This window comes from Pteropus alecto, unplaced genomic scaffold, assembly GCF_000325575.1.
Source record: "Pteropus alecto unplaced genomic scaffold, ASM32557v1 scaffold339, whole genome shotgun sequence".
In the NCBI taxonomy this organism is placed as follows: domain Eukaryota; kingdom Metazoa; phylum Chordata; class Mammalia; order Chiroptera; family Pteropodidae; genus Pteropus; species Pteropus alecto.
In genome coordinates this window covers 329,466-338,790 of record NW_006442509.1, presented here as the reverse complement: position 1 = coordinate 338,790, position 9,325 = coordinate 329,466, and the positions used below count along the sequence as shown (strand labels likewise).

The 9,325-nt window shown below is 65.9% G+C and overlaps 1 protein-coding gene across 5 annotated transcripts; it reads left to right on the top strand.

Moving 5' to 3' along the window:
* The first annotated feature begins 6 nt into the window (after positions 1 to 6).
* DNMT3L (DNA methyltransferase 3 like) lies at positions 7 to 9,315 on the top strand. Of its 5 annotated transcripts, XM_025040326.1 has the most exons (12): positions 7 to 312; positions 546 to 669; positions 812 to 901; positions 1,200 to 1,244; positions 1,832 to 1,911; positions 1,991 to 2,103; positions 2,854 to 3,025; positions 4,953 to 5,040; positions 6,105 to 6,193; positions 7,440 to 7,515; positions 7,826 to 7,959; positions 8,193 to 9,315. In XM_025040326.1, exons 3-12 carry the CDS (start codon positions 838 to 840, stop codon positions 8,508 to 8,510), a joined length of 1,179 nt encoding a protein of 392 aa, XP_024896094.1. In that variant the 5' UTR covers positions 7 to 312; positions 546 to 669; positions 812 to 837; the 3' UTR covers positions 8,511 to 9,315. The 5 variants fall into 5 exon arrangements, with proteins under 5 accessions (XP_024896094.1, XP_015453100.1, XP_015453103.1 ...); XM_015597614.2 differs by lacking the exon at positions 546 to 669; XM_015597617.2 differs by lacking the exon at positions 546 to 669 and having other exon boundaries at positions 7,843 to 7,959; positions 8,193 to 8,326.
* The last annotated feature ends 10 nt before the right edge of the window (positions 9,316 to 9,325 follow it).

Genomic DNA, 9,325 nt, shown 5'->3' with positions numbered 1-9,325 from the left:
TCAGCACCCCTTTACTGAAGCCCCTCAGCCTTCCACCCCACGGCCCTCACTCTGCAGGCTGCCTGCCCCGCCCCGGCCCCGCCCCCGCACCTGCACCTCTAGGGGACCCTGCGCCCCTCCCCCGGGGCTACTCTCCGCCCACACGCGGTGGCCCAGTCTTTCCACCTGACCGGTCTCCTGTTGGTGTGTGGGAGGCCCGGTCCCCTGGTTCCATGGCCCTCTCCTTCCCAGGAACCCTGAGCCCGAAGCCCCGGGACATCTGGGACCCCGACCCAGCCGGGCAGCTGGAAGAGGGGCCACCCTGTGAAACCCGTGAGGCCCTTTCTCCTTCTCCCCAGCCTTCTGCCTTGAGAGTCCTGTAGGAGGGACCACAGGCTAGGGTGTGGGGGACACTGCGGGAGGCAGGGCGCGGGGGTGGCTCAGGGGCCCAGAGCTGTGGTTAGGCGCAGGTGGAGCCGGGGCTGTGGCCGCCCACAGCTCTGCCCCGCGGCCTGGCCGCTGCCCCCTCCTTTGTGAGAAACAACCACCTGACTTTAAACTGGCAGGGGCCTCGGGTAGGGGGGCAGGACACGGGCCACCCCAAGCTCCCTCTCAAGGCTGGCCCTCAACACCAGTCTTCTGCCAGGAGGACCTTCCTTCAGAAGGGGCGGGTGGGTGTCACTGTGGAAGGTGAGCGGGCGCCAAGCTGGGCGGCGGGCCGCATCCCCTGCTGGTGGCCAGGGGCTCTCAGGCAGAGGCCAAGGGACCGTTTTCTGCCTCTGCTTGTGCATGTCCTGTCTCCTGGGTGGCGTCCCCATGGCGGGTGCCTCAGTCCTGGACCCTGAGGTGGACTGCAGCATGGACGTCATCCTGGTGGGCTCCAGCGAGCCGTCGGCGCCTCCTTCACCAGAGCCCTGCAGAGGTGAGGACCCGTCAGGCGCAAACCCCTGCTCGGGATGCCGGCCCCGGGCTGGGCAGCACTGAGGGCTCTGGAATATTCGCACATCGTTTGGACACCTGGGCAGGGCCAGGAGGGCCCCACCCGGGGACTCCTCCCCCAGGCGTGGATGTGTAATGTGGCAGGAAAGGCGGAGGGGGGTGGGATGCAGGCATCCCTGCCTTCTGTGACTTCAGAAGATCAACTGTGACACCTTTTCTGGGCAGCGTTTAAATTACACATCAGCGGAAGGAAAGGTCTCCTTCTTGATTTTCCTCCCCAGATCTGATTGCACACGAAGTCAAGGTTAACCAGCGGGACATAGAAGGTGACAGGCCGCTCACCGCCCACGCGCAGGGGAAGGGGTGTCGGCCAGCTCTGGAAAGCTCGCTGCAGCCTCGTGTGCACCGTGCCCTTCCCCGGAGGGGGCAGCGGACACTGCTGTCTCCCCTCCAGCCGCCCGTGCCCCCCGAGGCTCCATTTAGGGTGCACAGTCCAGTGTCTTTTAGGATATCACGGTGTGCCACCATCACCACGATCTAATTTGAGGACATTTTCATCACCTCCCCCAAAACCCCCAAACCCATTCCTTAGCATGCCCCCTCTTCCGACACCAGGTGACCACAGACCCACTTTCTCTACGGATTCCTTGCATTTCCGTGTGCATTTTAGGATCAGCTTGTGGATTTCTGGGGGAAAAAAAAAAGGCCCCCGCGGGCCGGCTGGAGAGAAGCAGTTTCGAGCAGTTTCGAGCAGTTTCGAGCAGTCTCAGCGTCCGTGAACGGGGGCGCCGTCCCGTCCCCCGCACTCGGTCTCCTGCGATGGCTCTCGAGGACGTCTTCCCCCCTCTCCTTAGCTTCGTTCGCGCGCCGCGTCGGACGGTGCGGTGACGCACGCTGCACTTTGTGCCCCTAGACCTGTGCATCTGCTGTGGGAGCTTCCAGGTGCACACACAGCACCCTCTGTTTGAGGGGGGGATGTGCGCCCCGTGCAAGGTAAGCGGGGAGGTGGGGGTGGCTTCGTGGGGTCCCCGCTGGAGCAGGGGGGCACCGGCCTGCTTCGTCTCTCGCCAAGGACACGTTCGTGGATTGCCTCTTCCTGTATGACGACGACGGGTACCAGTCCTACTGCTCCATCTGCTGCTCCGGGGAGACGCTGCTCATCTGCGAGAACCCCGACTGCACCCGGTGAGGCCGGGCGCCCCGGGGGGCGGGGCGAGGGCCCAGGAGCCTAGGACGTCTGCAGTCTCCTCGGCCGGAGGGCAAGGGCCCCCACCCCCACGCCCCGAGGAGAACGCCCTCCAAAGCTCCCCTCAAATGTTTCGCGGGGCGCGGCGCTCTCGCGCCCGGAGCTGGGCGTCGAAAGATCTGTTTCCGTTTTTGTTTTTGTTACTGTTATCACCAAGACCTGCTGCTCCCTCAGTCATCATGTCGGGCTCGAGGGACGCCCCGGCCCCTCGGGGCTGCTGCTCACCGCTGAGCGGCACTTTCATGCCTCGAGGTCCCCCCACTTCAGCGCTGCGGGCCACCCTTGCGTTTCCAGTCCCCTGCCCAGATCCTGGCTTTGCCGGGAGACCTCGTCTGTTTCCAGAGGCTCAGGGGTTGGGGGGAAGACGGGCGGCTTAAGGGGGTCCTTCAAAATCTGTCACCGTCGTAAACAGCCTGCCGTCTTCTGCAGAGCGCTTGGTTCCTGTCACTCCAGGTCCCAGGAGGGACTGGTCTCCCTTCCCTGGCCCACGGTCTCGGCCCCACTCCCCCCGCCACCTTGCGGGTGCTGACGGACAGGGCCAGCTTGGCCTTTGCACAAGAGCCGGGCGTGGCCTCCATGGCTCAGGCCGGAGCGAGGGGCAGGCTCTTCTCTGCCGCAGACCGACCGCGGTTTCACTGGTGGCCGGGGCCGTGTCATCTCAGCCACTGTGGCTTTCTGTTTGACTCTAGGTGCTACTGTTTCGAGTGCGTGGACACCCTGGTGGGCCCGGGGACCTCGGGGAAAGTCCAAGCCCTGAGCAACTGGGTGTGCTTCCTCTGCCTGCCCTTCCCCAGCAGCGGGCTGCTGCGGCGCAGGGCCAAGTGGCGTGGGCGGCTGAAGGCCTTCTACGACCAGGAGGTGGTGAGCAGCCACGCGGGGGGTGGGCGGGCGCCGGCCGCGCCCCGCCTCGCTGGCGTCCTCTGGGCACTGGGTGTGAGACAGACGCCCACCGCTCTGGCCGCAGTGAAGTCGGCCTTTTAGGCAAAGGCACGTCCCCGTTGTCCTGTGTGACGGCTGGGCCCACCAGCGGTCCCTTCGCGAGTACTCCAGCTGGTGGGGGTTTGGGGTTTGGTCTGTTCTGAGCCTGGGAACCCGGTGTTCATGGCAGGGAGGAGAGGAACTCGGGGGTGTGTGTCTCTGAGTCCAGCAAGTGGCAGCCGACGCCTGGGCGGCTGGCATGGACTCAGGGCCTCTCGAGGGTCAAGGCCGGGAGCCAGGGGCTAGGCAGGAGCTGTGGGCTCATCAAAGTGGGGAGAGCTGGGTCCCTCCAAAAGATACGCCCAAGTCCTGAGCCCCGGAGCCCGCGAATGTGACTGGCCTTGGACACAGGGTCTTCGCAGATGTGATTGCTGCATTGAGGGTCTCGAGGTGCCGTCGCCGTGGGTGAGGGTGGCCTGACGTGCAGTGACCGGAGTCCCGTGGGAGAAAGGAGAGAGACCAGGGGGCGGAGGCACACAGGGAGGACGGCCATGTGACGACAGGAGAGGCGGCGGGGGCCCCGCCGCGGCCCTGACCTGGGGCCTCGGGGCTTTGGACAGACTCGCGGGTGTGAGCCGCGCGTCATTCCCGTTTGGGAGCACTTGGCGAGCAGGCGGGGGGCAGCAGGGGACACAGGGGCACGGGGGCCCACGGCCAGGACGGCTCTGGGACCTGCGCTCAGCCTGGCCCACCCACCCTCCGAGCCCAAACAGGTGGGCGCCGTCCCTGTCCCCAACACGGGCCGGGGCCTGACGCTGCGACAGCCTCCGTGGGTCTCCAGGTGCTTTTGGAGATCAGGCAAGCACCTCAGTGAACCCCCAGGCGCGCGCATGCACCTCAGCGAACCCCCAGGCGCGCGCATGCACCTCAGCGAACCCCTTCCGGGCCGTTCGTGGCGGAGACGGTCCGCCCCAGCGTGCGGACACCCACGCTCGTGAGCGCAGCAGCTTCCATAGAAAGAACTAAAGTCGATGCTCAGAAATGCTGCCAGCGCTGGCTCGGTGCTGGGGGCAGCGAGAAGCCCAGGGGGCCGGGGTCGCGAGTCCCTGTGTCCAGCCGTGCCGCGCCCTCCTGCCCGCCCCAGACTTACCTGCTCATTCACTCACCTGTGTGGGCACTGTTCCCTCTCCTGAGCCCCAGGCGGACCCACCCCGAGGTCCTGGGTCCCCTGCAAGTCTCCCGTGCAGCAGCCCCCCACCCCCACCTCAGGCCTGGTCTCCGACAGTTAGCAGCTGGACGCCTTGTTTGCTGGAGGCCAGGCACCCCCAAGTGCTACCTCCTGGGGTGCAGGGGGCTCTGGGGCCTTGTGTTCTGAATGATCCACCCAGCGTCTCTCTGGGGGTGCTGGGGGGGGCGGGTGGTGTCCACAGGCCTTCCCACGCCTCGGGCCTCAGCGCGGCCGCTCCAGGCCTGCGTGCCAGGCCGTGGCTCTTGGCTCTGCTGTCAGGGCCTCCTGCCGGCAGCTTTTGGGGGTGCCGGGTGGCTTGGCCACCACCAGAGCCGCCGTGAGGACGGAGAGGAAGGGGTGAACCCCGCAGCTGTGCGGATCCAACGCGGGGCCCCCCCTGTGACGCACGAGGCCTCGTTCCCTCCCGGGATGGGACTGTCCTCCGCTCTCCGGAGGCTCCTGTCACCGGCCCGCCCTTCGCCAGAGGGACACCCGGTGGTGGGCAGGGTCTTCACGGGGGGCGTGGGGCCGCGGTGGCCCAGGTGTCTGCCCCTTGGGGCGCCTCTGTGGCCACAGGGGTCCCCCTGACTCACGGGCTCCACAGCCAAGCCGTCCTCGGAACGCTGTCTCTTTGATAAATAGGACAGTCCCCTCGAGATGTATAAGACTGTGCCCGTGTGGAAGAGGGAGCCAGTCCGCGTGCTGTCCCTCTTTGGGGACATCAAGGCAGGTGAGTGCGGTGGCACCCGGAGGACTTGCCCAGGAAGACTGGCCTGGAGCGGGTCGTGCAGGGGCCCAGGTGTGCGTGCGGACTCGGAAGTTTCCAGAACCACACGCAGGAGGTCGGGGTTAGCGCTGAGGGACAGCGCTGGGCGGGTGGGGCCGGGGCCCGCCCCTTCGGAGGATGGGCCCGGGGAGGAAGCGCAGGGCGCAGGACGGCGGGTGGGAGACGCCGTTGCTGAGGGGCTGGGCTTTCCCTCACGGCCACCGAGCGCCCAAGCCCACCTCAGCCTCCACTGCACCCCGCCACCTCGCAGGGCGCCCCACCCACGGGGCTGCGCTCTGGCCTTCCCCGGGCGTCCTGCCCCCTGAGGGACCCCCACTCCCCACTGCCCCCCGCCCGCCAGTGCCTTTGCAAATCCTGAGTCCTTCTGAAGCGAATCCGTGAAAATAGCCCTTAGTCTGGGGCCAGAAGGAATCGGGGACCTGCTCTCTTCCGGCACTGCTGCATGCCCGGTGCGGGGGGTGGGGGGGGCTGGCCTCACATGCCATGTCAGCGACAAGGGCCCGAGACTCGCACGAAGCGGGCGCAGCTGCGGCCGAAGGGACCCAGGAGCCGGGCGCGGCCACCCCACCTTCATCTCCTGCCCCGGACGCTCCCCGGAGTCCCATCTGGAAGGTCCGGTCTGGGCTCGCTTCCCGCCCCAGGCCACAGACTCTGCGAGGCTGTCACAGGGTTCCAGCAGCCCAGCCGCCACGTCACACATCCTGGCTGGCTGCCACCAGCGTGGACCCCAACTGCCCAGCACACCTCCTGCCCCTGGCCAGGGCGTGGCCGCCCAGGAAGGCTGCCCTCCCAGCAGGCCACTGGACTTTCCCGGTGGTGCTCGAGGAGTTCCCGCTTTTTGGTTATGCACAGCCAGTAGCTTCGCCCTGAGTTCCTGGTCATGCGGTCACATGGCTAAAAAGAGACAGCTCGCTCCTTATGGACAGACGACAGATGCGCTTCGCCAGGCGTTAAGCTTTTGATCGCGGTGGGGGTCAAAGTCAGTGTCCTTGTGTCTCCCCGCCCAGAGCTGGCGAGTTTGGGCTTTCTGGAAAGCGGCTCGGGCCCAGGAAGACTGAAGCATCTGGACGATGTCACCAACACCGTGAGAAAGGACGTAAGTCAGCCGTGTGTGCAGACAGCTGGGGGCAGATGTGCAGGGGGTCCCTGGGGGGTGCCGGGCGGGGGGCGCCCGGGGCCGCACAGCACTTGAGAAAGGACGTAAGTCAGCCGTGTGTGCGGACAGCTGGGGGCAGATGTGCAGGGGATCCCTGGGGGGTGCCGGGCAGGGGGCGCCCGGGGCCGCACAGCACTCACCCCAGCGAGGACCGACGTGGGATCCCGCGGGAATCGGCCCCTGCCGCACAGTCGCTGGCGGTCAGCCCCGCAGTGGGGAGATGAGGGGCGTCCTCGTGGCCACCCATGCTGCCCGCCGCCCAGAGCCGAGCAAGCGGCCGAACCTCCTGTGCGTCTTGCTGAAGTGCCAGGGCCAACCCCGCCGTCTGCGACAGTGCTGCCCAGAGAGGGGTTACCCCGTCCCCCACCCCCGAAATAAAGTGCGAGAGCTGAGCTGCGAAGCCCCGATGGAGAAGCTTCCTGCGAGCGCCGGCCCCTCGAAGGCTCCTTCCTGCCGTCTGGCCCTGTGGCCTCGGAGGAAGTGCCTACGAATGACTCACCAGCACCCGGCGCGGCCTCGAGCCCCTCATGACAGAGAGGAGGAAGGACAGGGGGCCCCTTCCCGTGGCCTCGGGTTATCCCGATGCCGGGACAGCGCACGGCCATCTCAGGCAGAGGGTCTGGGGTGTGGGAGCTCTGGCCGCGGAGGGGGCAGCAGAGAGAGGGCCGAGGCGGAGGGTGCGCTCTGCCGCCCTTGGGTGCCGGCCGGGGCCCCACAGCTCTGCTCCTCGTCTGGCCGGAGTCCTGTGAGTGGTGGCGTCTCGTCCTGCAGCTTGGCCGGCCGTGCGGTGACCGGCCGGCGCTGGCCGCCATGTGGGCGCTGTCACGCTCTGAAGGGTGCAGCGTCGCTGTGGCCGAGCTCCCGGCTCCCGGCTGCCGGCTCCGTGCCGGAGGCGCCTCGTACGGTCCGGCCACCGCGAAGTCCACGTGGCCCCGGGGGCCGGTGCATGCCCATCCCCCCCAGCAGCTCTGGGAGGGGGCCCCTGCCACAGGGAGTCACCTGGGACCCCCAGCGAGGACAGCCAACTCCGAGTGTCCCCGAGGCCTGGGGAGGACAGTGGGATTCCCGCCCCAATCCCGGGTCCCGTGGGGGCCTTGGCTGAGCCGGTGGCTAGCCGCCTGAGGCCGCCAGCCGCCTGCTGCCCGCCCAACGCCACACGTGTCCTCCAGTGTCCCCCGTCCTGCAGGTGGAACAGTGGGGCCCGTTCGACCTCGTGTACGGCGCCACGCCCCCCTTCAGCCAGGCCTGCGACCGGCCCCCGGGTAAGAGAGCACTGTCACCCAGCCCTCTGACCCCGCCAGCCCTCTGCACCCCAAGCCCAGCCCGCCCAGAGAGGGCGGGAAACGCGCGGTGTCCACTTTCAAAGCTTGGCCGAGGGATCGCGGGCCTCCGCAAGCTGTCCGCCCTCAGGGAGGGCCGTGTGGCGGGGTCGGACACATGTCCCGTGACGCAGACTGCCTGGGGAGCAGGCGGGGGCCACGCGGAGCCTGGTCCCTCCGAGGGCCCCCCCCGAGAGCCCCCCGCGCCCTGCGGCTCGGGCGGGCGGGGCCAGACGCACCTGGGCGGCCCCAGGGTGGTACCTGTTCCAGTTCCACCGCGTGCTGCAGTACGCCAGGCCGGGCGGCCCGCGGCCCTTCTTCTGGATGTTCGTGGACAACCTGGTGCTGACCGAAGATGACCGGGCCGTCGCCTCGCGCTTCCTGGAGGTGTGTGCGGGCTCGGGGGCTCGGGCTTGGGGGCTCGGGGACCCCAGGGGCTCGGGGGCCGGCCGGGGGGGGTGGCAGGGCAGACCCCGACCCCCGAGGCCTCGGCCACCGGCTGGTGCCCGGTCCTCTGCTCCCACGAACAGTGCTAAGGTGAAGGAGCCTGTGTGGGAGTCAGCGGGGTCAAGTCCGGGGTGAGGCCGCCAGACAAGGGTCAAGTACGTGCCATTTCACAGGTGGCCTCGTGGCCCCCGGCAGAGGTGGTCCCAGCTCCCGCCCCCGCCCTCTGTTTCCTGGGCCTCAGGGAGCGTCCTCCAGCAGCTCTGCATCACCGGCTCTCTCGTGCCGTTCTCGCGAACGCTTGTCCCCAGCGTCCCGTGGCACCTGGGTGTGTGTCGCATCGTCTGACTGGCTTCCGTGTGCACACGGGAAGCTGTTGCTGTCGGCACGTTGATGTGGGTCCCGCCGCCTTGTTGCATGACCCTGCTGTCAGCTGCTGTCTTCGGTGGATCCTGCTGGAGTTGCAGGCGTTTGAGCAGATCGTCCGCAGATAGGGACTGTTTTCTCTTTGCGTTTTACACTCAGAAAACACCGAATCGCGGCCGTGACAGTGACGAGACGCTCCTGCCTTGTCCTTGACCGTCAGGGACCCGTCCCGGCCTTTCCCCTCTGGGCCGGTGCCGGCTTTGAGGTTGAGGTTGACATACTTCGCTATGTTAAGGAAGTGTCTGGAAGCTTCCACCGGTTTCTATTATTCTTGAGTAATTGTATCATGAATAATTGATGGATTCTGTCGAATTTTTTTTTTTACATCTGTGAAGAGACTTAGATAATTTTCCTCTTTAGATCTATGAATAGGATGTAAGGTAGTCATAGGTTTCTTAACGGTGAACCCTCCTTGCTTTCCTGGAAGAAACCCACGCAGCCGTGCGTGGGGCGTGTTTCTGCGGGCGTGTCGCTGAGGTTGGGTGAGCAGCGTCTCCTTTGGGGTTTTCGCTGTGATCAGCAAAAATATTTGAGAAACGGACAGCATTCTGCCGTGAAGCAGTCTGGATTGCTGCTGGTTCCGTTGCTTTAAAACAGGAGTTAAGCCCTCCGCGGAAACTGATTTATCAGATTTTCTCTTTTTGGAGACCCATTGGGTAGGTTACGCGTTCCTAGAATACAATCTCTTTCATGATAGTTTTAAAAATCATTTTCTTAGAGTTGAGCAAAGTGGACCCAGGATTCCTGTACTTCCTTCTGCCTTTGGGATTATTTCTCCTCCGTAGGAAGTTTGGGATTTTAAAAATACTGACGTGTTGTCACGTAACAGCCGTCAGGATCAGGTTCGTGTATCAAAAAAAAAAAAAAAAAAAATCTAGTGAGA

Bases quoted from the DNA above. Each gene is read 5' to 3' on its own strand.
- DNMT3L (XM_015597614.2), top strand. From the start codon at position 213: ATGGCCCTCTCCTTCCCAGGAACCCTGAGCCCGAAGCCCCGGGACATC. The intron at 7,516-7,825 runs GTAAGAGAGCAC...GGGCGGCCCCAG, and splicing joins GGCCTGCGACCGGCCCCCGG to GGTGGTACCTGTTCCAGTTC. The intron at 7,960-8,192 runs GTGTGTGCGGGC...GCCATTTCACAG, and splicing joins TCGCCTCGCGCTTCCTGGAG to GTGGCCTCGTGGCCCCCGGC.